Source organism: Tympanuchus pallidicinctus, unplaced genomic scaffold (genome assembly GCF_026119805.1).
Source record: "Tympanuchus pallidicinctus isolate F22 unplaced genomic scaffold, pur_lepc_1.0 scaffold22, whole genome shotgun sequence".
NCBI classification, from domain to species: Eukaryota; Metazoa; Chordata; class Aves; order Galliformes; family Phasianidae; genus Tympanuchus; species Tympanuchus pallidicinctus.
Genome location: NW_026294739.1, coordinates 41,606,285 through 41,634,105, shown reverse-complemented (window position 1 = coordinate 41,634,105; position 27,821 = coordinate 41,606,285). Strand labels below are relative to the sequence as shown.

Here is a 27,821-nt window from a genome sequence, read left to right as displayed (position 1 = left end):
GCCGACCAATCAGAGCACGCCTCACTGCTCTCGCCTCTCCTCCTCCATAGTCCGTTCACTGAGGCAGACTGACAGAGCGCTCGACCAATAAAAATCCTCATAACTTTCGGCTCGCCCAATAGAGGCGGCGGTAGGAGGAGCGTCAGGCCAATAGGGCTGAGGGGGTGGGGCGGCGCGCAGCTCGAGCGGCGCGGGCGGGCGGCAGGCAGCCGAGGGGCCGCCGTGAGGTGGGCCGAGCTGGGGCCGGTCGGTTCTCGTTTCTCCCTTCTCCCTTCCTTTGAGTGGTTCGGCAGAGCTGAGCGTGAGGGGAGGCCGGGGGGGCGGCGGGCCCCGAGGCAGTGGGTGGAGCGCGGGACGGTGCTCGGGGCTGGGCTGTGACGGGAGGGCCCTGCTCGGCACAGCGCCGGATCCCGTGGGGAGAAAACCCTCAGCGAACCCCAAACGCGGCTCCGTTCGCGCTGCACGCTGCTGGTTTTGCCACGTACGGATGATTTATTTGCGTTCTGTTGGTCCCCCTGTCTCGAAGGTGCGGCAGGCGGATGGAGGAGCAGAGCTGCGCTCTCGGAGAGCCGACCGTCCGCCAGGGGAAGCTGCTGCTCCAGCGGCGGTGCTGCCCCGAGCCCTCTGACCTGCGCCTGAGGAGCTTCTGCACGGCCGCCTTCCGCCCGTAAGCACGGGCGGCTCTGGTGGGGAGGCGCTGACCTTCCTGGAGGGCACCAAAGTGTCACGGTGAAAATGCCAACGTTAACGTCTTTCCTAAGAAACGTTTCAGGCTAGCTAACCCTGTGCGGTGTTTTAGGGCTTCCACCGTGAGAAAATAAGGGTTTGCACGTGGCAGTCTTAACACAAATCTGAGTTTGGTGGAAGGGAAGCAGGACTGCTGTAACTGTATCTGTGCCTGGTCAGGTGAGAGATGGGGCTTGGTCTCCTTTCTGCCTTGATTTAGGCTGAAATATTGGTTATCAGGGAAAACCTCTTCTCCCAAGGAGCAGTGATGCAGTGGCACAGCTGCCCAGTGAGGGGGGGGGGGAATCGCTGTCCTTGGAGGTGTCCCAGTGCCATAGGGATGTGGCACTGAGGGATGTGGGCATGGTGGGGGACTTGGGGGTCTGAGAGGTCTGTTCCAACTTTACTGGTTCTGAGGGTAATTAGAGTAGTGTTATAAACTGATTAATAAGAGTTTGTTAAAAGATTTATCAAAATATGTTAGTGTAACCACCTCTTGTAGATCTTGTATACATTCTCTAGTTATTCTTTCTACTGAAAGCACTCTTCTCTGTTTGCACGGTATCTGTCTTGAGAAGTTTTGTTGTGTACTTTGGGCTCAAGTAGTGCTAAAGATCTGCTATCTCCAAGGCCTTCCAGATTTGCGATTGCCAAAACACGTGGGAGGCAAATGACCATTGGGAGACTGCAGAACTTAACCTACTCTCTCCTCCCCAAAATGATTTGCTTTTATTTGTTCAGTTCCTGAAATAATTTGAGCTTTTCTACGTGATAAGACTGCAAAGGATTGGGTGCTCTGCACAGCTCATTTCTGGCTGTGTTTGTCAGTGTTTCTGCAGTGGTTTTGCCATGGAGGATCTCAAACTCTTTCCTCTGAGATCCTAATGCGTTTACTGGGAAGTAATAGTACAAGAAGTCCTGAGCTTTCCATGCTCATCTGAAGATTTACCTAACAGGATTTGCAATGTGCCTTTGGTGCTAACTGCTGCTGAGCTAAAGGAGGACTCAGGAAGGTGCCAGCTCACATACGTGGATCTACTTGAGACAGTCTATCTCTGCTGTATGTCAAAGGCAAAATGACAGCTTGTCTCTTTAGTCTGAATTCTGAAGGCTGTTGCAGTCACTGAGTGCTGAAGCCAGTTCTTGCTGCCATCAGGCCGCAAGTAGGGCACAGGCTTGTGAATGCTCATGGCTTTCTTTTTCTTTTGACAGAAATGGCTCAGGAAGAGATGGAAGTTGATCTCCAACCAGTGGTGAACTACTCCCTGCAGAACCAGGGGGTGCTTCCTGCAGAGCCCGCTGCTCACACGGCGCTGCCCTCCCAGGCTGCAGCGCTGAGCAGCGGAGGAGGCAGCACTATCGTTGTTTCCGACGATGAAGTCGATGAAGTTGTTACCCTATCGACTACTGATGCGCCAAGGGAAGCAGCTGCCGATCCTGACCAGCAGGCGAATCCTCCCTCGGCTCTCATCGGGCTGCTGAGGCTGCAGGGGGCGTCTGAGCAGCACCAGCTGCAGCCTGGGCCGCAGGTTCTGCAGCGCCCCCGGGTACGAAGGAGCGCTCGCAGGCAGCCGAGAGTCAGTGCCTCCCAGAGGACAGTCAGCGCCAGGTAAAGAGGAGTGAAGCTGTGTCTGAGCTGCGCCCTTGGCTCTGATGTTGGTTTAAACTGCCTCGCTTCCTGGCTTGTAGAGCCCGGCTCGGTCCAGGTGTGTGACTGTGGCCAAATTCTGAGCACCTCACAAACCTTTCAAGCTCTGATGGCTCCCTGATTTCATCTGGTGATGTCTTTTGCTGTTTGTTAAATGAACCCTTCTCAGTTCTTCTGTTGGCAGTGGTGGTGTTGACTTGAGCACTGTTACGCTTTCCAGTGTGTGGAGCTGCTCCTACCATTCTTCTGTTCTGCCAGATTCCTGCTGGTGCTTCCTGCAGCAGAGCTGACTCTCAGCAGTCCCAGCCAGCATTTAGCTCAGTGGAGCTTGTGCTCTCTTCTGTGTTTCACCTTTGATTTGAGGGCTGCCTAATTAGGTGACAATTACTGCAGAAACTGTTGTAAAAAATGCAAACTGACATTGGTGTCATCTCCAAGCAAAGTAAAATTCAATGTTTAGGGCTGTTAGCGATGAGTTTAAAAGGTGATGAGCGGGCACGCTCCCCAAGTAGGAAGAAATCCTTATTTCTGGTTTGTTTGGCTTCTTTGGCATCTTTGTAGCTTTTGCAAATGCCAAGGGTGAAGTTATAATTAACTGCAGTGCTGCCTCAAAATTCAGTGAGACCAAGATCTCCTCTTCTCCTTGATGATTAAACATTGCTGCACTGTTTGCCCGTGGATTGTTTGTGAAGGTCACTGTAGTTCTCCAGGCTAGAAGCAATCTAGCAAAAACTGCTTTGAATGTGAAGGATAATTGAGATGATAGCTGGGTTGATGTGGGAAGAGGGAGGATGTTGCTTTCCAGGGATAAAGCTCCTGTAACAGGAAAGGGGGAAGGTGGGCAGACTAAGCACTGCAGTCAGTGGAATGAGGCTCTGATACAAGGCTCGTGTGTCTAAATTAGGTATCTAATATCTAATACTCTCTGGAGGGATGGAAACCAGGTCTGTGCTGTGACTGCAGTTACAGTGCAGGAGTTCCACAGGCTGTCAGTGTGTACTACTGAAGTCTTTGCTTATTTTCTCTCCAGCCCCACCGATGCCCTTCACCAAAATAAAGTCCTGCGTAGTAACGACGTTTTCTTCAGCAGGCAAGGTGAAGCTGTGTGGAGATGCTGCTGTGTGACATTGCTGACTGTCCATAAAGCAGGCAATTGTATGATATTGCCTCTTCACCAGACTGGTTCTGTCTTAATAAATGTGATACTCTCCTATCTGCCAGCAGTGCCCGTGAGATTTGCTGCGAGTGAGCCGGGGCAGCGTACCAAGTCTTCAGCTTACCTGAAAGAACTGTGACCTTTGTTTCTTCCTCCTGTGGTTGCAGGGCAGCATTGGACAGTTACTTTCAGATCAGCAGGACGCAGGAGCCAGCTGCAATACCAGGTTCACATCTGGAGCCCTTGCATGCTGTGAGGGGCGGCCAGCAAGGCGCGTCCCAGGTCACAGAACTGCAGTCCAGTGACTCCGACAGCAGCACTTCTGAGGAGGAGGAAGAGGTGGAGGCTGCACCTCCAGCAGCCCAGCAGACGCCTGCAGCAGCTAGCTCAGGTTTGTGCTTCATTTGTGCTGTGTGGATATTAAATCTCAGAAACTTATTGTGCTGCTTCAGAGCTCAGCAGGGAAATACTCTGGAGCTTCTCAACAGCCGGTGCTGAGAGCTCATTATGCCCACAGCTGATGGGAGCAGGTTGCTACCACAAGGCTTTTTGGCAGGAGGTTCCTAAGAGCAGTAACAGCAGTGAGCGATTGCCACTGTCATCTTAAATATAATCTTTTTGCTATTTGCAGGCTGCTGCTTATAAATAATCCTGGAGGTGTTCAAGACAACTTGGAGTTTTTTGAGGTTATTACTTAGAACGTTTCCTCTGTTACCTGCTGCTGAGGAGGATTATTGAAGACATCAGGTCGCACCTCTGTTTGGAGGCCAGCAGTGCTTTCACTTTTCAGAGAAGGGTCAGATGCAGGATATTTTACTTTCAACCAAAGTAGAAGGAAAAAAGTGATTTTCATTCCTGTAACTTCTTGTGACACTTAGCATAGGAGATAAAAGTACAGCAGCTTGGTCTTTTTCTTTTCTCAGCTTTTTCTTCCTTGATTCAAACTCGGGTTCACAGGCTGTCTGCACTTCAGTGACTTGGTTTCTGGTGAAGGTATTTCATGTAAGAGTGACAAATGGTGATGTGGTGTTCAGAGGTTATTGGGGACTAACGAATATAAGAAACATATTTCTTCTTCCTCAGTTTCTTAGAGATTCCAGTCTCTAAGGAACACCCTTGTGCTTCAGTCTGTTTTGTTTTCCATTAGCCAGCCTTTCTTGATGTTTTTTTGGGGTACATCTAAGAGGCCTCTATGAGCAGATTAATTCCACTTGCATTTAGCTGGTCTTACACGTGACAGGCGCTCAAGCTGTTAAGTGCTGCCTAATATTGTGTGAGCATATGCTCTCTGTTGGGTTTTCTGGAATCCCCTTGTCTTTTCTTGCTTATGTAAGCCGCTGATTCCTGTTCATCCTAGAGCTTTAGGGACTGAAAATATTATTAACACAAGGCCGTGTTGGGCGATAGCTCTCCACTGCATTGAGAGTATCTGCCTCGGGTACTGACTGTGGCTGCTGACTCTTGTTTTGTCAGGAGGCTGAAGGAGGTGGTGCTTTCTGCTCCTCTTTAGTATGCCAGGGGTGGTCATCCACACATAGCTCTGTCGTGTGCCCATGCTTCAACAGAAGGGCTAACAGGCACGCCACAAAAACAGATGGCCCAGCAGAACCAACAGTTCAGATAACCGTGAGCTGGAAAGCTGCTGAAGTCAGGGTGAGTGGACAGGCAGCACATGGTAAATGCCTCCTTGGCACATGAAATATTCATACTTAGATCCCTTGGCAAAGTAACTTCTCCGTGATGGTATCTGTCTTTGTCTGAGCACAATGGTGCAGGTCTGTGACCTTACTTCAGCCTAACTGTAGATCTGTATGCAGCTGTATTTGTTCCTAGCAAGTCAGAAAAGCCATTGTTATCAGGGCTTTTCTGTCTTCTGAAGCTCTCCTTTGTCACCAAATGTGCTGGAATTCTGCGTCTTACTGTAAAAGATAACAGAAATTTCTTCAGTATGGCTGTTGAACAGAAGGGCTTACACATCAACTGCCCGACCTGCACCCAGGATCTGAAGCTCTGTGTGCAACCTGTGCCATTGTCACGCTGCTTGTACTGAGGCAGTGATCATTCTGGATCCAGTCAAGGAGAGTCCCTCTTCCCTCATAGATATCAGTTTATTTAAGCAATGCTTTCTTTAGTTTCCAGTCAGGATCAAGCAGAGCTGCCTCAAACTCTGCCTCGAGTTCCTGCAGAAAATGGAAATCGTGAGGATGAAGAATTTGAAGCCCAGCAAAAGCAGGTGAGGTGACCTAAATGCTTTTGGAGGCAGATGACATACGGTAAAAACCACATTTGCCTACAGAGAGTTTGTTTGTTTTTTAAATCTTAGAGAACTCCACTGAAGAGACAGGAAGCACCAATTCCTGCTGCAGCGCTGGGGGAGGAGGAGGAAGGGGACACCTGTGCCATCTGCTTTGAGCCGTGGACCAACGCTGGGGAGCACCGTCTGTCGGCCCTGCGCTGCGGGCACCTCTTTGGTTACACTTGCATTGACAGGTGGCTCAAGGGGCAGGCAGGGAAGTGTCCCCAGGTAAAGTGGGCATTTCTGTGCTCCGGGAAGGACTTGCTGGTGGGTGACTTGTGCCGCAGGCATGGTCACCGTAACTATGGCAGTTATTTGCTCTACAAAGGAACCACCTCTGCCTGCTGTCAGAAGTAACAAAAATCACAATTATTTTGATGCATCTGGCGCAGGCACAGCTAGCAGTGCTTCAAGGGAAAGATTCTGACGTGGATTTTCTCCCCTGAAGTAGAGTGCTTGTGACTAGCAGGCTCAGAAGGCTGCTAGTTTGAGCTCAACCTGTAATTGGTTTCAGAGCACTGTGCTGTTCCTGGAGCGTGGAATGGCAGACAGATTCCTAGAAGCAATTAAGCGTAAAGAAGGCACTATTGGACTAGAAATCTGTCTGAGAACCACTTTCAGTAGGTTTAACAGCTCTTTTTGGACTGCATCTGCATTTGCAGCCTAAAGATCAGGCTGTTCAGGTAGGTTTCAGAAAGGGAACTGAGAAACAAGCTTTAATGTGCAGTTGCAATTGGTAGATCTGCTTCTGAAGGTGCTTCTTTCTGCTTTTGTTTCCGTGCTTTTCTGGTTTCCATACTGGTGTCATTTTGATTAGGTCTGTGTTGACAAAAATAGGCCGGTGAGTGCCATGTGGATGGAAGTTCAGTTCTCCTGCTTTCCAAGACAGCGTCTGGAAGCTCAGCATTTCTTTGGCTTTCTCATTTTGAGAGCTTCCAAGTCTTGCTTGACTCTGTGCAGGATTCCCTCCTTGCACAAGAAGCTTCCTGTTGAGGTGTGCTGTGATTAAGTCCAAAGAGCCACTGTTAGCACAGCCCAGACCAAAGGCCCAGACCTAACTTTGCCCATCTCTGACGATTGTGTGTAACGTTTTTGTCTGCTAAACGCCCGGGCAAAACTCTGAGACCTTCTTTGCTCTTCGGCACTTTGCTTTCTTCTTGAACCTTAGCAATCTGTAAGGGGTACTTTTTCCTGATTGAATGGTTTTTTGTTTGTTTTTCATGTGATTACTGACAACTCCCTGTGAGAAGTCCCTGTTCCGGAGACAACCTTGCAGCTACATCATCTTCCTTCTTTTTCATTCACTGCCCCTTGCAGGCTGAGTGTTCTCTAAATGAATAGCACCGAGTTGCTGTGCGTGCTGCTCTGTATACTAAGTGGCTCGAGTAGTGCAGTTACTGTGAAATTGCAGCATTCCAGATCCTGTTGGTGACAGCTGTTGGCTGCCAGGAAAGCTGCCTTCACCACTCGCCGCTCTGCGAAGCACTTTTCTGAGGAGTGGGGGAAGTTGTCTGGTCTGAAACTGTCGCCCTTGGTTTCTTCATGCTGCTAAATAATAGAGAAGCCTGCAGTTGAAATGCACGTAGCAATTTAGCTCACCGTTGAGTTGACTTATCTCAGTGCTCGCTGCCTCTTTTCTGATCAGCCAAGTATGTTTGCAGGACAGGAAGATTTCAGATACTGTAATTTCTTATAGGTCCCAACCCAGGGAGGTGTTGTCCTTTCTGAAGTACACGCCGGTCGAAGCAAGGTGCTGTGATGGAAGCACCTGGCTTTCCCTGTATCACAAAATCAATGGGATGGCAGTGCTTGATTCTGTTACAGGAATGCTCGTGTGGATTTGGGCCTGCAGGGATTGGTTGAAGGAATACGAAATATAAACCAAAGTGGGGAGTAGGCTTGGCTGCCCGGATTCTGCTCTTAAAGGAGCCGGTCTTGATGCTTTCCAAGGCTTGGCTGCCATGCTGCTTTGAGTCATTTCTCCTCCTTTCTGTGCATTTTCTGACCACGCTGTGTTTCTGGTGCTTTAGCAAAATAAACTTGGTGGGAAGCAGGCAGCTGGATTCTACTGAACCTTCGATAATGCAAGGCCTGATCTACACTGCAGACCCCCAGCAGAACTGCAGTGCCTGCAGGATGGGGTGTCTTGAAGTGGCAGTGCCTCCCTTCAGAGCTCCTAGGAAATACCCAGAATAGCAATTTGTAGAGATGCGTAGCCTGGCTCGTGGCATTCGTGTAGATGAACTGATGCTGTCTTTCTTTCAGTGCAATAAGAAAGCAAAACGTTCTGACATCGTGGTCCTGTATGCCCGCACCCTGAAGGCACTGGATACCAGTGAGCAGGAACGCATGAAGAGGTATGGAGTGTCCCCCACAGCCTCGCTGGTTGCATGTCAAGGAAAGCAGCAGCCTGGCTTTTACTTTATGCTTTAATTTCCTGTATTACCTGATCCGTTTTGTGCTTTCCCTTGGGGGTTATCATCAGCGTGGCTGTCGTGGGTCTTGCTGTGGTATCTGTGCCTTGCTTGTAAGGAGGGGTTTCTTTGGAAATAGAACAGAGGTTGTACTTTGTGGCACTCGGGTTGCAAAAGGTCTCTTGTGCTGGATCCTGAAATGCCATCGCAGGAGGACGTGTGGGGTTGTTGCCAAAAGCTGTATGTTGCTAATTCATCATTAGATGAGAAAAGCACGGCATAATTAGAAAAGCAGGGAGGGTGAATAACTGACCTTTTCTGTCATCTTTTCTGCACACATTAAACAGAGTAATCTCTCCTATGAATCACTTTCCATCTTGCTTTGTCAAACTCTTCATGTAGCTTTACTTACAAAGGTCAGCAAGCATTACTATGACTCTACTCCCCCTTCCAACTTCAGTGTAGACTTTTTTCCTTTGAAAAAAGGAATAGTGGAAAATGGGCACGAATTTCTTTTTGCCAAGATGCTGTCACATACACTGTTTTGGAATTGCAAGGCTGCAGACTTCTGAGCTCCCTTGAATCTTGTAGTGAATGGAATTTAATTGGATCTGCTGTAACATGCTCCTGAGCATAATGCTGGTCTTCTAACACTTTTTCAATGGACACCTCTTTATGCTAGTAATTATTCCTCAAACATCTCTGATTAATAACTATCACCAGGGGAAGGTCTCTCTTCTGTCCAGGTGGCTGCTGCCCCATTGTGTTTGAGCTGCGCCTTTAGGAAGGTCACAGCTGCATTTGCTGGATAGCTACAGCAAAACAAAGCACAGTGAAACCTGTTTTCAAACCCTTAGAAGGCATTTGGGTGCTTAAATCTTGTTGTTCCTCAGGTAGAGGTGACTAACTGCTGCCTGTGTCTCAGGATCCTACAGCAGCTCTTCCCGTTTGTCTCCTGCCTGCTGCTGGTTGGGAGGCAGACAGCAGTGACTGCCTGGCATTCCCTCTCGCTCGCTGGCAGTGGCAGCTTTGTGGCACGTAGCCACAAGCAGGGGATAAATGTGGACCCTGATACATCAATATTGTTTGCACGTAGCCTTGAGTTAGGTGTGAGCTTGTGCTTTTGTCCCTTGCATTCAGAAAAGCTGCCCTTTTGATTCTGGGTGTTGTGTCTGCGATGGTTCGATACAGAGCTTCATCTACTTCTTATGCAACCAAGGAATAACACAGTGAAGCTACAGGGAAATGACAGAACTCTGTGCTTGATAAATGTGCAAGGCGAGGTCTGTGTATTTTAAGGGTGCTTAGGCAAGCTGGATCTCCTGCATGTAAACTGCTGAAATAACCAGAGTACTGCAGCTTTTGGAACACATGGTGCAGTGTCAACATAGACCCAACAGATAATTTTAAGATAATTTTAAGATAATTTTAAGATAATTTTAAGATAATTTTAAGATAATTTTAAGGAGTAATGGTGTTCTTCCCCCTTCCCCCCTTCAACTACTGCTTTCTATGTAAAGTACTTATGAAAGCAAAACTGAAGCGTGTTTTCAAAACAGCTGCTGCTAATTTTTTTTATGTGCACTTTTAGGTTCAAGATGAGGTAGAAAGTACAGTTTTAACACAGGCCTCTTATGGCTGCTCTGTTTCCAAATGAGAGTATTTGGACTCCAGAGGGTGAGGAGACATTATTGTTCCACATTATCCTGGAGTCTTTCGGTACAATTAAGGCCCACGCTCTGGGTGACTCCAGCCCCTGTCCTGTCTGAATTTACCTGAGTGGGACCCGCGTTGGAACAAAGTTCAGGGGCAGCAGTCAGCAGAGAAGCATCCCAGAATTACGTAGCCCTGAGGTTTGCTTTTCTTTTTTTGGTCTCTCTCTCATGCAGCTCTTTAGAAAAGGAGCAGAAGTTGAGGAGACAGGCAGAGCTGGAGTCTGCACAGAGCCGGCTGCAGCTGCAGGTCCTGACAGATGAATGCAGCAAACTCCGCAAGCAAGTTCAGGTGAGTCTGACCCTCCTGATGCACAGAGGACTCCCTTTCTCCCCAGCCTGACTTTCTCTTCCTGACAGGAGAGAAGGCAGGCTTCCACATCTGGTGAGATTTAGTAAACTCAGCCATTCCCAGTATCCCAGGCTGGTGTAGTTAAGGAGCCACTTGGTGCTGACTGCATTTTTGCTTGGAAGACTTGAAGTCACGAGTGCAGTGTAACAGTAGGTGCTGCTGGCTGCTGGTGTTGCAGGTTGCTCCTTGGCTCTTGTGGTGGCTGCTGGCGAGGTCTGGTAATGCAGTGCCACATTTGTCCCGCTTACCTTTTCTTTTTTCAGCTGCACCAAAATAAGCATTGGGAATCCGTGGCATAGTGGAAAGTTTTTTGATAAATAGTGATGAGGAAAGCATGCCTGTGGCCATTCACAAAAATAAAAACCCACAAAGCAACCAAACCCCTAAATGTATTGCAAAGGTCAGTCAAGATTTGAGCTAAGCTCTTCCTGGGCTGTGAGCCTGTCACTGGGCTCAGCTGGGGTTCTACAGCTGCTGAGAAGCACCTCAGGATACACCAAAAAGAAACGACTGCTTGCTAACCAACAACTTTCTTCCTGTATTTTGTAACCTGCCACAGCTGCTTTCACAGAATGTCTGTGAAGCTGTGGACCTTGCTGGAAGTTCCTGCTGCGAGTCACCTCACGTGTTGCATCAGCACTGGATTTCACAGCCGGTTTGCTACATTTTTGTTGCATGAAGTAGGTCAGAACTTGCCTAACCTCTCACTGTCTGGTAACTTGCTCAGCTTTAAGCTTTTCTCTACTTTTGGATTTTTCAGAGCCTTGGCTATTTCTGTCTGTACATTAAGCAACATCCTTTCTGGCCGAAGCTTTTCCAAGTGATGTAACGCGTGACTTTACAGATTGCTTCCTGAGTTCCTGCATGAGGCTGTATTCTCGTCAGGGTGTGTGAGAAAACTGGCCTGCTATAAACTTGAGCTTAAGAATGGCAGGAATAAGACAGAGCTGCAGGTCCACAACACCTTCCTGCAATTCTTTAGGTATTAGATGATAGAGTATCCAGTCTAACTGAGTTAAGTCACACGTTATAAAGATTAAGTACCCTGTGTCCTTAAGCTCCATTTCAGTATTTATACTGCATTCATCACTGTCCTGCATCACTTGATGTGAGTGCTGGAAGCAATTTCAAGGTACTTGTCTATACTGTGAATGAACTGGAAGTGAAAAACAGTTTGCTGGGGAGCTGTATATCAGCAGGAAGCATAGCATAAGCTGCTGAGCTGTTGGATTATATTCTGAGCGTATGCATAACTAATACCTTATATTATGGGAGCTCATCTAGTAAAGCAACTACTTGCACAGAGCCATTCAAATATGGAAAGGACCCCTGGAAGCTTCCAGCCCAGCCCTAGCTGGGCAATTTCAGCATTGGATTGGGTTGCTTGGGACATCATCTTATCAGCTGATGGAAGCAGACTGCAGAACCTCTCTGGACAAGGCGCTGTTTGACTGTTCTCACTGAGAACTGACCTTCTTGCGTCTGGCGTTTGCTGCCCTGCTCCTGTCAGTCAGCAGTGTGGTTGACTGTACAAGAAAATGTGTTTAATGGGTGTAGGAAGGTGGAAGTCACCCCAGAAAACACTGCTGTGGGTTTACATTACATTGCAAATTTGTGAAATGCCTATACGTGCAGAGGGACTTTCAGAGTGGGAAAAGTCCAGTTGCACAAGTCTTCATTGGAAGAGCTGTGCTCACTGGTTGCACACAGACTGTGATATCTTAAGTCTTAGAGAAAACATCAGCCATCAGTTCCTCCAGAGCCCTTGTGTGAGCCCTTCTTTTTGTTGTCAGTGTGCATGAGAACTGTGCATTGTGTCGTATTGCTTGTGACCCTTTGGTATGCTTCTCTTACACAAAAATGAGCTTGTTTCAGCTTCCTTATGGAAGTGTGTATTAAAAATGCTGTTTCCAGGCTCCTTGGCTCAGGTTCGATGCCTCTAGTGCTGCACTGCAGTTATGGGGTCATGCACTTATCTCTATTAAATGCAAATCTTAGGCCGTGTAGAGCAAGATAGCAGCAAGACTTCTCTAAGAGGTCTGCAGGAGCACGGCCAAAGAGTGGCTGTCATCTGATAACTGCTTTTGTTTTTAAAGGTTTGTATCAGCTGTTAGAACCCTTAACCTAACACTTGGAAGAAAACTGGCTTCAATCTGTTGTTGCTGGCTGTTTTCCTTTCCTATTCATTGTCCTTTCCTATTTCAGCTTTTCATGCATACTCCTCTAGAAGATTTTTGCTGGATATCCTCTTTGGGAACAGGTTGCCCACTGAGGCTGTGGATGCCTCCTTCCTGGGAAGCACTCAAGGCCAGGCTGGCTGGGGCTGTGAGCAGCCTGGTCCAGAGGGAGGTGTTCCTGCCTGCAGCAGGGGGTTGGAATGAGTTGATCTCAAAGGTTCTTTCCAACCCAGCCCATTCTATGATTCCTTCTCCAACTGTTCCTTCATCAGAGCAGGAGCCAGGCAGACTGCACAGCATCTCAAGGAAAGCCATCAGCTTATCCTACCAGACCTGTCCTTCTTGAGCACAGTTAGTGGGGTCTGTTCTTTTGTTTGCAGTTGCCTTGGTAATGTATCCTGTTCCTGGTTCTGCTGGGTTCCTCTTTTGGCTGTAAATGCAGACATCATATTGATGGTCTTTGTGTTTTCAATTGCCCGCTTTTCTTTTTAATGAAGACCTTGCATAAAATTGAAATTTTGAGTGCAGGTGGCAAGAAGAGTTTTATAAACTCCCCAGAGCAACAAATATTTTTAATCTCTTCTCATTCTCAGTGGTGGTGGCATCTTTCTGCCTTTCAGAAGTAGGGCTTATTAAATTTTTGATGAAAAGCTGCTTTCTTCTAAGTTACCTATCTACACACTGACTGCTTGCTCCAAGCCCGAAGCTATGCTTTCTGATTGTCAGCATCCTGGCACCCCTTACATCCTCCTGCATCCTCCCCAGATTTTGTCTCTGCTCACCTTGAGTCTTCAGGCTCCATTTTTAGTCTCATGGGGGGATTTGGAATGCAGAATTGCTCTGGAAGACATTGGGGCTCCTCTTGAGCAGTCCCCAGAAGTTATGGGGCTTGGTGACAGCAGTTCGTGTAGAGCTTGGGATTTGTTCTTGCCTCTTGAGAACTCTTGCCTATGCTTGTCCACGAGTTAAGTGACCCTGGCTGGCTTGGTATGGAGGCTAGCTTGCAATCTACAAATATATTCCTTATATCTCTTTGGCCCTTAATTGTTTAAAAATTACGTGGTATTTGAAGCATAATCCAAGTTGCTCGGCCAGCAGAAAGCAAGTAGTCATTTTCTTCATGTGCATCCTCTGTTTAACATCACTGGGTGCTGCACTGCCTGGCTCTGCCCTTGGATTGCAGCAAGCTGTTCCCTGGAAGTGCTGTGACCACTGGCAGGTGATGGAAATGCAGCAGTGCCTCTCCTCACATCACCCACCTCCCCCCGGTGCTCTGCGGGGAATGGGGGAATATCTTGTTTGTGATGGAAGGTGACCTTGGCGAGGGCTTTGCTGGGCACCCTTGAGCATCAGTTGAGGTGGAGGGAGGTGGGGATGAAGCAGAAACCAAGACAGGAGCTTTGAGAGTTGTTGTTCCTGGAATTTGCTGCCCAGGGTTTACAAGAACAGGGCCATCTTCATTAAATTGAGGGTGTTGCCGGAAACAAGTCGGTCTGTGTGGAAACTGAAGGTTTTTGGTTGTTTTGTTGTTTGGTTTTTTTTTTTCTCCTTTATGGGGTATTCTGGAAACTCTGGAAAATGGTTCTAATTGACTGTCTCTCGTGGCTGAGCTGCATGTAATACTTGGCAGTTCGTTCTCCTCTAAGCAGCATTGATCTGGTAATAATTGTCATTGGCTTTTCTGCCTTGCCCCAGAGCCCTCCTTCTAATACATGCAATAACAGACTGAGTAAACGTGGCTGGAGCCTGCAGGACCTCTGAACGTTTTTGTTGCTCTTGCAGTCAGTAGACTGGGAAATGCAGTGTTTCAGAAACAGTGCAGAGACAGAACAGCCCGTGTTCTCTGTCTTTCTCTGAGAATGGGAGCCCCTGCAGTACGTGGATCGCACGGCACAGGGTGCTTCGTCTGCAGCACAGCATTGAAACTCTCGGAGCTCTCTTTCCTTTGCAGGAGCTGAAGGCTCTGGTGGCTCAGCACAACGTCAGTGCCTCGAAACCCCCTGGCAACTCCCGCACCTGCTTCCCAGGCAGCCTCCCCTCCAGCCAGAGCCGGCGCAAGTACCACCTGGAGAAGGTTTTTGTGGTGTCTCAGGCTGGCAGCTGCAGAGTGATGGCATACTGCGACTCGCTGAGCTGTCTCGTGGTATCGCAGCCTTCTCCACAGTCTACTTTTATTCCTGGTAAATGGGCAAGTTGAGATCGGTGGGTTTGTAGGTGGTGTTAAGTTACAAAAGGTAAATGTTTTGCTTGCTGCCTATGCCCTCCCTCCCTGGCTTTACCTTTGTATGTGCCATATAAACGGGGAGCACTCACAAGTCTGTCTCTGGTTCATGCTGTTGCTTTGAGCTCTGCCCGGAGAGATGACTCGTCTCCCCTCGCTTCTGCAGTGGGATCCTAGCAGAGGATCTCTGGCTCTTCTGCTCAATGCCACGTCCTCAGGAAGGTGAAAGAAGGGGAGGTCAGCACACGAGGGCAGGCAGAGTCGCTCCTGATGCGTGAACAAGAAATACTCCCTGTGGTGCAGGTGTTTTGATCCACGTGCTGTCAAACAACTCCTTTTTAAAAGAAAACAAACTTTTAGCATGAACGGTAGGAGCACCGTGTGCAGCGTGGGAGCAGGAGGCCGAGAAGCACAGCAGTGCTGTTCCTGCCTGGCTGTTATGGCTGGGGCAAGTGAACTGACACCTGGCCTTGTGCCAGCTTCCTGTCCCTGTGAAACAGATGGAGCAGTTAGGAGCCTGAGAGCCTTTATTTGCAAAGCACTTCCATGAGCTTTCTGAGTGGTGAAGCTTGTTTTAATCTCCAAACCATTAACCAAATAATGTGCCTTATCTCAACATAAGAAAATTCCATTCACTGCGTTCAACTCGCCTTATTCTTTGGAGCCATGGAGTGAATCTGTGAATGGAGGCTTTGTGGCATGCAGGTGAAGTTCACCTGCAAGCATTTTATGCTGTGACACTTGTTCTCTTAAATTGCCATGTAATCCTACTGTGCTTATTTAGGAGAAACTGACTAAAGAGCAGCAGCTCGTGTAATGAGAACTGTAACACTAGCACTGGCTTTGCTCTGGCTGGCTCGAATACTTCAGGATTTTAAGAGCTTCATAATGATTTGTGGCAGTTCTCACTCAGAACAGCAAATAAAGGGGGTGCATTCACCCCACCACAGGTTTTCATGTGGGGATTGTAGATGGGACGCAGCGCTGCTAGTTGTGGGCTCCTCAGCAGTTGCTGGTAGGCGTGCTGCCTGGCACACAGGCCTTGCAATAACCTGCCTTGTCCTTCTCGTTAGGCTGCGGTGTGAAGATGATGAGCGTGGCCAACCTGAAGAGCAGTCAGTACATCCCCATCCACAGCAAACAGATCCGGGGGCTGGCTTTTGGCAGTCGTGCAGACGGGCTGCTGCTGTCTGCTGCTCTGGACAACACTCTCAAACTCACCAGGTGAGCCTCCCCCAGCGAGTGTGAAGCTCTGTGCAAGAGTCTGGATTGGATTTTGTAATTGTCTTGTAGCCCTTGCTGTCCTGCGCTTGATTTTCTGTTTCTGCAGTGAAATGTGGAGCACAGGAGCTTGTATGGCATAAAGCAGGAACTGTGCTTAGCTTGAGCACTTTGTTCCCTGCGCTGATGTGGGCCTCTCTGACTTGAGTCTTGTGGATTGTGCAGTTCATCAGGGATTTGAAGTGTGTGCACAGCACTGTTGAGCGTGTGCTGGAGAAGCACAGGTGCTCTGGAGCTAGCAGTGACTGAAAGCAGCAGGCTGGAGACAATTATGCAGAGGGTGAGAGATGTCTCTCCATCCCTGGTGGATTTTCAGCACACAAGTGTGTGTTTTCTTGCTACTCTGTGCTGCCTTTCAAGTTTAAACTAACTCAGAACCTTGTTGGTCTCTGTCTGGCTGAGTTGCAGCAGCGTGTCCATTCTGGACCTAGGCAGAATATGCCATGTGATCAAACAGTCCCTGTTCTTTCCCACATGGGAAACAATGAAGAGAACATAATTCTGTAACAAACATGTGGGAAAGCAAGCATTCTTTACTCATGGTACTGTGCTGAAATCCTTGGTTGGCTATTTAAAAATTAGTGTCAAAGATGGCAGTTTTAAGTCAGCATGCCAGCTTTATGACTGCTGAGGTTGGTGTGCTTGTTGTGGCTTTCCTGCAGAGCAGCCTCTCGTTGCAGGAGCTGCTTAAACTCGATTTCCACATCTGCCCCTCTCTGCCTGATGACCTGCATCAGAACTTGTGATCCTTCTGCATTTGTGTTTGATTCCAGGATGCTGGAGTTCAGCGCTCGCTTCAGCAGCATCTTTGTAGAAAGAAGAGTCCCCCCCCCGCCTTGGCCACCTTCCCAGTTCCTCATTTCCAAGTCCAGTCCTACAAAAAGGAATTACCAAGACATCAAGTCCCCCGTTCGTGTTCACAAGAGCTTAGAATAGCACAGAGGCTTTGTTTTCCCTTGTTTTTAACTGCTCTCTATTCTGATGGCATCTCCTGATAGTTCTCTCCGGCCAGGTCTTTGTGGTTGTTCCCAATTGCTTCTGTGCACTTCTGCACATCACTGCCTTTCTCCAGGTGAACCCCATGAGTTATAAAGGTGTTATTTTATTCTGTTCTGTCTCACTGGAGTGTACCAAGCCTGTATTGGCAGTGCCACCCTTGGCAGAGGGAACTTTCTAACGTACATTCTAACCCAAGGCCAACTTCATCTGTTTTTCTGGGCTGTGCCCCTCCAGGTCATCCCCTCTTCGGCCTTCCACGAATTCAAGTTCTAAGCAATTAACACTATAAATGTGCTTTTAACAGTCTGAACCCCGTTCATTGTTTCTCTTTGGATAAGCTGGTTGCCTTTGAGGCGTAAGCGATGTCCCTTCCATGAAGGCAGGAAATAAAGAGATGTAATCTGAAGATGCAAGCCTAGAGATTTTAGGAGTAAGCAGTGTTAAGATGTTACAGCAGAGGGTTTCTCCTGTTTTTTTTTTCCAGAAGAGTAACTCAGGTTTCTTTCCCATAAAGCAGCTGAGCTCTGAGATTTCCATTCCCAGTCTCTGAAAATCAATCTAGAAAAGGAAGCATCGCCTTGGAAGAATTATATCCCCCTTCACAAGCAATATGAAAGGGTTTATTCCATTATTATGCAGCCGTGTGTAGAGCACGGGAGTAGTAATTTAGAATTCAATCTGAGGAGATTAGCTTTTAAGTCCGTAGAAAGAAACCTGATGTGCTTCCTGTGGTTGCACTGCTGTCTTGCCAGTCGGTGTTGTGCAAAGGCCCAACAGTTTGTTTTCCTCCTGCAGCTTGGCAACAAACACCGTGGTGCAGACGTACAATACTGGCCGCCCCGTCTGGAGCTGCTGCTGGTGCCTGGATGATACAAACTACATCTATGCTGGGTTGGTCAACGGCTCCATCATGATATATGACCTGAGAGACACCAACTCCCACGTCCAGGAACTGGTCCCTCAGAAGTCCAGGTATGGCATAAGGGTTTGTCACTCTTTTTTCTGCTTTACTGGTGTACATTAAGCTGAGCATGGCTCCCTCCATAACTGATAGCTGTATGGTTAGTGTAGGTGCTTGGCCAGTGCATCTTGTGAAGGCACACAGCCAGCAGAAATGGACCCAGCAGCAGAACCAGCTGGGTTTTGGAGCTGGGTTATTGTTTCCTTTGAAAAGGACAAATTACAAAGAGGACACTGGTGCTTCCATCTCTTCTGCTCAGAATCAAATGTTGATTTAAGAGCATATCTCAGGGGATGGAAGCTGTGTGGACTTGGCCAGTAAGGCTGTTGTGGTCTTTGCGCTGCCCAAGACGATCACAAGCTTTAATGCTTTAACCAGGATTCAAAGCAAGGCAGGCTGAGGTGGGGCCAGCTGTGTCAAGCTGCTGTTTAAGCAACCTGAGCACGTTGCTTTTGTCACCTGGCCTGCCCCTGCAGTGAAGGAAAGGACTCACAAGGAAGTGCTCTACTGATGCCTGCTGAAGCCCGCTGTCCCTGTTTGGAACTGTTAGAGCTGTGGATTGCACCACGTCTGTGTGCTGTGTGATGTCTGTTTAAAGCATAAGGCAGTAATCTTGCCCAATTTTGTTTATCCACGTTGAAGCCCCTGGGGTTCCTTTCCTGAAGGGCTGTTTCATAGCCTGCCTTGGATGCTTTCTTTGTGGGAGCTCTGGAGTGCTGAAGCAGAACGCTGCTTGACTGCAGCTGGCAACGCTGACTCTTGCCATCGTTTTCAGGTGTCCCATGGTATCGCTGTCTTACCTGCCTCGAATGGCCTCATCCTCTTTGCCCTGTGGTGGCATACTGGCTGGGACCTTGGAAGGAGCTTGTTTCTGGGAGCAGAAGGCTGGGAACTCCTACCGGCCTCATCATCTGCTGCTGGAGCCAGGGGGATGCATTGACATTCAGACAGAGAGCACCTCGCGGCACTGCCTGGCGACGTACAGGCCCAGTAAGTAACTGTGTGCCTGGGCAGCGTGTGCTTCGTGCTGATGCTCTGTCCAGCTCTGTTTGGTTCATCAGCAGCTTAGGAGCTGAGCACCTCCCTGAAGCGTGGTGTCTTACTGGCACTGGTGAGGCCGCACCTCGAGTGCTGTGTTCAGTTTTGGGCCCCTCACTACAAGACATTGAGGCCCTGGAACGTGTTCAGAGAAGAGCAACGAAACTGGTGAGGGGTCTGGAGCACAGGGCTTATGAGGAGCAGCTGAGGGAGCTGGGATTGTTCAGTGTGGAGAAGAGGAGGCTCAGGGGAGACCTCACTGCACTCTACAACTTCCTGAAGGGAGGCTGTGGTGCAAAAGGGTCCGGCCTCTTCTCCCAGGCAAATTGTAGGACCCGAGGAAATGGCCAGAAGTTATACCAGAGGAGGTTTAGGTTGGATATTAGGAGAAACTTTTTCTCTCAAAGGGTGGTCTGGCACTGGAATGGCTGCCCAGGGAGGTGGTGGAGTCGCCGTCCCTGGTAGTGCTCAAGAGGCACCTGGATGAGGAGCTACGAGAGATGGTTTAGTAGCTTGTGGCACTGATAGGAATGGGAGGGTGGTTGGACTGGATGATCTTGCAGGTCGTTTCCAACCTTGTGATTCTGTGATTCTGCCTGCCTTGACCACGGCAGTGGGTGTTTGCACATAGGTGAGGGTGAAAGGAGGTGGCTGTAGGCTGGCTTTGCTTGTCTTCCTACAGTTACTCTTGTCCACAATGAAATTTTTCAAGGGCTGCCTTTTTACTTTTGCCCCGCAGGTAAAAGTAACCCGTGTGTGCGTTGTGTCCTGATGGAGCTGACCTGCACCCCGCTGACAGAGGCCTCTGAAGATGTGGTGTGCTCTTCTAACCCCGTCCAGACCTTCAGTGCTGGGCCCACCTGCAAGCTGCTGACCAAGAATGCCATTTTCCAGAGCCCAGAGGAGGATGGCAGCATCTTTGTGTGCGCTGGCGACGAGGCATCTAATTCTGCCATGGTATTTCTTGTTCTATTCAGGGTTTTATTGCAATTCTTTGGGAGAGAAGCTTTATCGGTCACAGCATTGATGTGTTTTGGTGGGAATTACCTTGTCACAAGCACTGCCCTGTGCTTTCCTGTAGCAGATGCTAGTGATAGCATGAAATGTTGGCCAATATCAGCCTGTGCTCCGCATCCACAGAAGGGAATGTAGGCAGCAAGCCCCTGTTGTCTGCCAGAGGAATGTAGTTGGGCTTGTTGCAACTGAGCAGCGTAATGTGATTGCAGTAACTGAGCCCTGGTGGGATAGCTGATGTGCCAAGTGCTGTGAGGGCTGGGCAGCGCGGAGGGAGGAGGAAAGCTGAGTGGAGCTTTGTCCTTCTTGTGGAGAAGCAGCTGAGGTGCAGAGGATGGACAGCAGTGTGAGAGCTGATGAGGATCAAAGGAAGGGCATAAGGGTGATGTGCTGGGAGTCTGTGACCCGAGCAGGCTGTGAAAGCAGGCAGAGGCTTCTTGAAGCAGATTGAGGAAAGTCTCCAGACCCTGGTTTTAGGGAGGTGTGAACTTCACTGACACTTAGTGGAAGGGCAAAACAATGAGATGCAGGCAACACAATGTTTCTGGAGTGTGTCAGGAGCAACTGCTGAACAGAGGTGTCAGATGAGATGATGTTTTCCTAAGTCTGCTCAGCAAACAAGAAATAATATATGTGAAAATCAGCAGCAGCTTTTGCCATGGTGACTGCAGAACAGCGGAGCTCAAGATCCTGAAGGAAGTAGGGAAGGTGAAAAGCAGAATAAAAGGCATTTAGCAGAGTCATGTCTGGCTTTTTCAGGGAACTGCTAGGAATGATTTGACGGAGGCAGTTCTTCAGGACACAAAGATGGTTGAGTGTCACCCTTCTGTTTCCTCCTCCCTGCATGGGAGCTGTTTGCACCAGCACTCAGTAAAAATAAGCAGCTGTCCATCCTCTGCACCTCAGCTGCTTCTCCACAAGAAGGACAAAGCAGATAGATCAGGAGAATGCCTTGAATGAAGGAGAGGCTTGCAACTGACCCTCAGTGCTAAAAGTGCCCCCAGGTGGGATGCAAAGCTCTAAGCTTTAGAGCTTAGGATCCAGCTGTCTAGACCATAACATCCCAGCTTGTGTACAGGAGTGCTAGGCTGTGTCAAAACCCTCACTGAGATCAAGGCAGGTTACAGCTGCTGCGTGCCCTTGTCTGCAGATGTGGACGTTCCCTGAAAGCAGATGGGTGGTTGAGCATGACTGACCTGTGTGAGGTACAAAGGTGTGCTGAGCAGGTGGGTGTGGAGCAGCCCTTTGCTTACAGATCTCCCTGGGAGGCTGGAGGCAGTGTTTGTGGTGCTGCAGGGGGGGCTGGTTATTTTCTTTGGAGAGCAGCTCCGTTTTGGATGGGGGAGGAGAACCCTGCAGTCATGTTTTCTGTCCCACAGCTCTGGGATGCTGGCAGCGGCTCCTTGCTGCAGAAATTGCAGGCTGACCTGCCCGTGCTGGACATCTGCCCTGTGGAGGTGAACCAAACCCACCTGCTGGCTACCCTGACGGAGAAGGCAGTGAAGCTGTACAGGTGGCAGTGAGCGTGTCCCCGTGGTGCTCGCCGTGAGGGCTTCCCAAGTGTGCTGCTGGTGGGCCCCACAGCAACAGCACAGTGCCACACTTGGTGTCCTGCACGTGCTGCTTGCAAGAGGCAGGAGCTGCAGCAGCACCTTTGTGGCAGCAGTCAGGAATTGGGACACAGAGGTGCCTGGGGTGCTTCCTGTCATCTTCCATCCTCCTTTTTCAGGTCTGTCATTATTTCTCCGTTGGTCAATTTTCTACAGTCGAGCTCAGCAAGCTGCCTCAGCACAGCAGTAATTCTTGGCCCGTCTCCAGTGTGTGTTGCTGCACTTTTTCCAGTGTGAATATATTAGAGGGATTTGCAACTCTCTTCTACGAATCAACAGAATAAAAGGAACTTGAAGACCTGCGACTCCCACTGTACTCTCACACGGAGTCCTGCTGTGATTACTGGGTGATGAGAAGATGGCAATGCTGGCGCCTCACCAGCGTTGCTGATACTTGGCGCAAAAGCAGGCTTGCTATTTCAGAGAACATACCCCCACGTTCTTTTCTTGAAGGCAGAGGGCAAAGGCAGTTAGTGGTTCCTGAGGAAGGAGACCCCGTGTTGTGGCCATGAAGAGAGCAGGCTTGAAAAATCTGTAGTTTTTTGTTATCTCTCCCTGTGAGCATATTTATATATATGTATCTTTTTGGCACTGTAGTTGCCTAACCCTGTTTCCATCTCTCTCTGTCTTCCTCCTTCACCTGCCACCGACGTCCAAGCAAACGTGGGCAGTGTGGTTGTGGAAAAGGGAAGCTCATAGAAAGGCAGGGGGTGTGGGGGATAGCTGTACTGCTGGCTGCTGCAGTCTGTGTGTCCTTCCTTGAAGTACTGATGCACTGCAACAGCCCCTACAGTGGGGGAGAATGCTGGCTCTTCTCCTGTGGGCATCAGTGGGGCTGCCCATGGGGATCAGCCCCGGCTGCTGCAGTTGAGTCTTGACATCCATACTGTGAATATGCTGCAGGGTATGAGAACGCCCATTTCCAAATCAAATCACGGAACAGGACTTTGGTTTCCTTTTGTTTATCAAAAACAAAGCTGTGAGGATGTTAAAGAAGCCACAGGGTGAGGCCCCGCGTTGGCACCGTGTCCCTGGGTGCAGCACTGTGGCAGCAGCATCTGTGCTGGGCGTGTGGAGCCTGCTGCCAGAACGGCTTTGTTTTCTGGGACGTGCAAGGTAGGATCCTGCTGGAGTTAGCTGAGATCTCTGCTTAACTTTATAAATGGGTGTATATTATTTTATTTTTCTATGCTGTAAAAATAAAGTGTTTATAGTTACCAAATGCAGTCGGTGCTGCTGTGCCTTAGAAGCACCTCAGCAGCGTGTGCTGCTTGTCTTGGGGCTGTGAGTGAGCAGCCCTGTTTGCAGGTAAGCTTTCTCATGTTTTGCACTGCGCTTCGGACTGAAATAATGGCTTTCAGCGGGCACAGAGCCTTCCATCCTCCCCCCAAAAATCTTCATATGCACGCAGGAAGAAAGGAATTAAGATTTCCCATCTTCTGATTTTCTAGGTAGCAATTATTTTCTATTGTCTTCATTCCTGCAGGATGGTATTAACAAATTAAATTCTGTTGAAATAAATGAAAGGAGAACAGCATTTTGATGTTCTGTTCAATCCCAGAGTTTGGCAGAATCTTTCAAAGATAAGAACCTCACACGTTGCTGTCACAGGTTCACAGTGAGCTTTGGCAAAGAGCACCTAAACTGCATGCAGAAAGCTGCACTGAGGGCTGGGGGAAGGTCAGATGTGTTAATGAAACAGGTGCTCATCTTGCCTGGAGTCAAAGGGGCAGATTCTGGGATAGGGAGAAGAAAAATCCGTCTGCAGTACGCAGGGCAGCTGTCATTAGGGCTGGAGGCAGGGAGCTGCTGCGTGGCTATTTCTGCTTCTGTCTCTGGGAAGATTTGGAGCAAGGCAGCCCTGTGGCAGCTCCTGGAGTAAATGTGATGGGAGGCAAGAGGTGAGCTCTGCTCTCTGCAGGTGGGGCTTCCCTGTTGGCTGCGTGCGCTGCAGGCTGCCGAGGAGGAGCACCGCTCCTCATTTTAACTCTTCTCTCCTTTCGAGATAAAGATTTTTAGGGGCAAATACTGAAGAGGCAGCAGCGCCTCTTGCTCAGTTCACTCGTCTTTGCTCAAAGAGCCCAGCTGTGTTTGGATGGCAGTGAGCTGTGGGCTCAGATGCTGCAGGGAACCTGGGCGCAGAGCACTGCTGAGTTCTCGGAGCTGCAGCGGTGTTGGGGAGCACTGAGGGGAAGTGGGACAGCGCTGCAGTCCCGTCTCTTGGCAAACGGTGCCCCTGAGTAGTGAAAAATGGAGGAGGTCGGGCAGAGCTACGCCTGCCGTGCTGCTCTAATGCTCAGAGTGACCTCGGGATGAACCCAGCAGGTAACAGGCTGTGCCTGGGCAGTGCTGTGCAGGAGGGGAAGTGCCTCAGCCTCATCTCGGTGATTATCCCACCTGCTGAAGCGTAATGAATTGCAGAGTCCCCAGGGGCTGGTTTTGCTTCCGCTGGCGGCGGATGGGGAGTCTGCCCACCGTGCTGGAGATGGCATCGAGCTGGGAGCAGCGGTGAGGGCTCAGGGAGGCAGCAGAAGGCTGGGGAAGAACTGTGGCTCATCAGGGGGAAATTGCCTTTTGTTTTTTTTCCTTTAAGTGTGAGCGTGAGGCAGAGGCTCACCGTCACCCAAGGGATGCAGTCTCCTGTTTTGTCCCCAGCCTCCTTGGAATCTGGGCACTGCCGTGCTCTGCTTATTTCCATGCACAGATGAGCGAAGATGCGAAGCTGTGGCCCGGGAGATAAGTGGAGGCGAAGTGGAAGTGAAGCACCAGCCTTCATCAGCAGAGATGGACAACGGGTGTAGAGGCAGCACTGAAGTCCTGGGCTGTGCAAGGGACAGAGCCTTGGCAGCTGAGCCAAAATTCAGCACAGTGCCCCTCGGCCATGTGGGACAAGCAGTCTGTGTCCAGTTAGAAACTGGAGCATCTGCCCTGCCCAGGACAAGTTTTCTTCCCCATCATGTGATGAGCCGCAGAGTGAGGATGCTGCATTGTGCTGAGCTGTTGGGGTTACTGCCCAGGCAGAGATGTCGCTGTGCACAAAGAAATCTCTCTTCCTTGTTGAACTTGTGGTGTGGACACAGCGTGTGAGGCTCTTCTTTATGAAATGTGTGTTTGGGGATGAGCTATCAGGATGTTACAGCCCAAAGTTGGAGCAGGACTTTCCCAGGAGTGCAGAGAGCTCAACAGAGGGAGGCGGGGGTGCTGCTGCTCCTGGAAAAAAGGGCAGCTGAGGTTGGGGAAGGAGCTGGAAGCTCTGCACTGCCTCTGCTGCTCCTCTCCTCCTGGTCCTGCTGTAGGAGGAGGAGCAGAGCCAGCTCTCACGCTCGGCCTTTCCAATCGTTTCCCATAAACCAGATCCGCTGCCAAGTGCTGGGTGGATTTTTGCTGGCTTTTGTCTCTAAGTGTTTCCAGCTGCGCAGCTGCTGGGTGCCAGCACGAAGCATCCCTCCCAAGCACTGCTTTCCCGGCAGCGAATGCAAGAAGCACGGGGACTTTGCCAGCTCATCCATCTCCCTTCACGCCATGGTCTCTGCCTGCATGCAAACCCAGGTGGGGCTGCCTGGGGCTGCTGAAGGTCTGCCTGCACTCTCCAGGAGCACACGCTGTGCAGGGTGACCGCCAGGGCTCTGCCATCTGCTGCTGCAGTGCTGAGGGTGAGATTTGGAGTTTGCTGAAGCAGTACAACTCAAACTGGACCGACTTCCTTAGTGCGAGATGCTGAGGTCTGGCTCCCAGGGAGGAGGGAGCTGTGGCGGTACCAAACATTGCTCCTGGGGAGCCTGTCAGGCAGAAACCTACCTGGCTCTTCCATGAGCTTGCAGTGTGAGAAGCGTGTTCTCTGTGATCGCTCCTTTCTGACCCCTATTTAATTGTATCTTGCTGCTATTTCTTTCTTTCTCCCCTCTGTGAGGACACAACCGCTGTCTCTCTGTATGCTCTATTCCTTTATTTTTTCACCTAGCCTCCTTTGCTTGACCCAACACGTGCAGTTGGGGTGGAGATGCTCCTTTTGTATATCTTTCACTGCTGTGCTGTTGAGCAAATCTCTCTGGCTCTAGCATCACCCCCAGAAGCCTTTACAGAGCTTGGCACATCTCACCCGCTGTAGGTGGGTAGGTGACAGCTCTCACAGCAGCGCCTGTTTCTATCTGTCCCTGTGAAGAAAGCCTGGAGTAAAACGCCATGGAACCAGGGGTCCTGCAGTGCAAGGCAGGCGTCTGGCCCAGTCACCTAACCCTGATGCAGGATGCCACGAGTTGCCGTGAGCCCACGTGCACTGAGCATCCTGCTTGCACATGACGTTCAATGCTCAGTTCTTTGGTATTTGGATTTTTTTTTTCTTCGTTGTTCAGTTTTCGGCCTTAAGTTTTCTATGCTGCACACCAGCCACATTCACTTTCCCTTAGGGTTTCTTATGTTCTCCAATGGCACAGCCGTGAGCCTCTCCCACTTCAGCAAGTCTTAGCATTACGCCTCTAAGGAGAGCGGCGTTGTCCCCGTTCCCCAGATGAGAACTGATGCACAAAGAGATTTGAAGCAAAGACTGGGACAAAAGTTGGATGCCCAGCGTGGGACAGCTGCGTGCCCAAGCGCTGCTCCCTGCGCCGGCTGCCAGCAGCACCAGTTCGTACATGAAGGAGGATGCCCAAGCAGGAGCTCGTGGCTGTGGCAGCTCAGGGGTTATAATACAAATAATGCCAGGAAATAATATGGGGGATTGGGGCTGGATGGTCTTAAAGGCCCCTTCTAACCCAAACTATGGGGGCTGTGAAGACATGATGCTGACAGTGTAGAGCCCGTGACAGGGGATATTGCTGTGGAGACGACCGGGGCTGCGATGATGGCTGTCACGACGGACCACGAAGGAAGCCGTGCCCCAATGGCACCCCGGCCCAAAATGGCGCCCGGACCCCACAGGGGTGGTCGCGAGGGGGCGTGGCTGAAAGGGGGCGCTGGATGGGCGAGGGGGCGTGGTCTCGCATCGCCCCGCCCACCTCCGGCGCCGAGGGGCGGGGTTCTCCGCGGTGACGTCAGACGGCGCGCTGCTTTGCACACGGCGTGCGTGCGGCGGGGCGGGCGCGCCGGAGGTGGGGGATCCAAGATGGCGCCGTGCGGACGTGTCCGGAGCCGCTGCCCGGGCCCCGCGCTCCTCCTGCTGCTGGCGCTGGCGGCGCGGCCGGCGCTCGCCGTGCCTCCCGCTGCCGGCCTGCAGGCCGGACCCGGCTTGAACGCGGCGGGGCAGCCCGCGCAGGGAGCGGCTCCCGGTGCCGCGGGCCCGCGGGGAGCCCGAGGCGGCGGAGGCGGCTCCGGCGGCGGGTGGAAGCTGTCGGAAGAGGCGGTGTGCCGCGAGGACGTGGTGCGGCTGTGCTCCAAACACAGCTGGGCCAACAACCTGGCCGTGCTCGAGTGCCTGCAGGACGTCCGCGAGGTGAGGGCGAGGCCCGACGGCGAACAAAGAGCGGGGCCGGGTCCGCCCTCAGCGCCTGGAGTCGCGGCCTCACCGCGGGGCGGGGTGCGGAGCGGGGCTGCGGGGCGCCCCGAGCCGCTGCCGTGCGGCCTGCCGGGCTGCGCTCCGTCCGGAGAACCTCGCGTTTGCTTCCCTGCCCTCCTTGCAGACGGCGGGTATCTCCGAGCACGGGGTGCTGCCTCCCGGGATCCGTTTCCGGCCTGACGCCCCCCGGGGACTCGTTGTTTTATCCAACTTCTCGCCGTGATTTCGGATAGCTGGCAGCAGAGCTGAGGAAGTCCTCGTGCAGCGCCTGCTCCAGCTGCAAAGCACCACGGCGTTTTCCGTACATCTAACTCGCCCTTCCTGCTGCTCCCACCCCCGGGCCCTTTGGACCCCTCCGGGGGCTCGCGGCTCCCTGCCTGCCCACCAAGGCAGCCTCTCTTCACAGCCGTGTGGCTCCTCCCTTCTTTCCCCCCTCCTTCCCCCTTCTCTTGCAATGTTTATTGGTTTTCAGCCATTTTAGCACGCTGGACCTTCGGGTGGTGCAGTTCCTCAGCTCTGTGCTGGGATGGTTCTTGTTGATGAAGTTGAATGGGCTCAGGGTTGCGTGGTTGTGTTGTTTGCAGCCAGTACCGCCCCATGCATTGGTTGTGCACACTTTATGAACGCTCTGCGCTTCAAAACGTTGTGCCTTTCTGTGGTTTCCCTCTCGAAGCCTGCCTCTGTGTCTGGGGTTTGCTGGCCGCACTCCTGTCTGGTTGTAATAC

General features: G+C 50.6%; 2 protein-coding genes across 7 annotated transcripts in view; both read left to right on the top strand.

The window, feature by feature from the left end:
- Positions 1-393: 393 nt before the first annotated feature.
- Positions 394-23,142, top strand: RFWD3 (ring finger and WD repeat domain 3). Of its 6 annotated transcripts, XM_052685281.1 has the most exons (15): positions 394-729; positions 1,683-1,786; positions 1,939-2,335; positions 3,698-3,921; positions 5,663-5,763; positions 5,854-6,054; positions 8,092-8,183; positions 10,130-10,244; positions 14,433-14,661; positions 15,776-15,926; positions 17,778-17,954; positions 18,719-18,933; positions 19,721-19,938; positions 21,375-21,508; positions 21,725-23,142. In XM_052685281.1, the coding sequence occupies exons 3-15, from the start codon at positions 1,941-1,943 to the stop codon at positions 21,840-21,842; spliced, it is 2,370 nt and encodes a 789-aa protein (XP_052541241.1). In that variant the 5' UTR covers positions 394-729; positions 1,683-1,786; positions 1,939-1,940; the 3' UTR covers positions 21,843-23,142. The 6 variants fall into 6 exon arrangements, with proteins under 6 accessions (XP_052541241.1, XP_052541240.1, XP_052541239.1 ...); XM_052685280.1 differs by lacking the exon at positions 1,683-1,786; XM_052685279.1 differs by lacking the exon at positions 1,683-1,786 and having other exon boundaries at positions 395-667.
- A 3,549-nt stretch (positions 23,143-26,691) lies between these two features.
- GLG1 (golgi glycoprotein 1) overlaps positions 26,692-27,821 on the top strand; it is a 56,582-nt gene continuing 55,452 nt past the window's right edge. Inside the window, exon 1 of the mRNA XM_052685243.1 lies at positions 26,692-27,033. Within this exon, the coding sequence (XP_052541203.1) occupies positions 26,707-27,033 (327 nt within the window). The 5' untranslated portion in view covers positions 26,692-26,706. The remainder of the gene's footprint in view (positions 27,034-27,821) is intronic.

Excerpts from the sequence above, each read along its gene's own strand:
- RFWD3 (XM_052685280.1), top strand. The coding sequence starts at position 1,941 with ATGGCTCAGGAAGAGATGGAAGTTGATCTCCAACCAGTGGTGAACTAC. Across the intron at positions 15,927-17,777 it reads AACACTCTCAAACTCACCAG|CTTGGCAACAAACACCGTGG; the intron begins GTGAGCCTCCCC and ends TTCCTCCTGCAG. Across the intron at positions 17,955-18,718 it reads CTGGTCCCTCAGAAGTCCAG|GTGTCCCATGGTATCGCTGT; the intron begins GTATGGCATAAG and ends CATCGTTTTCAG.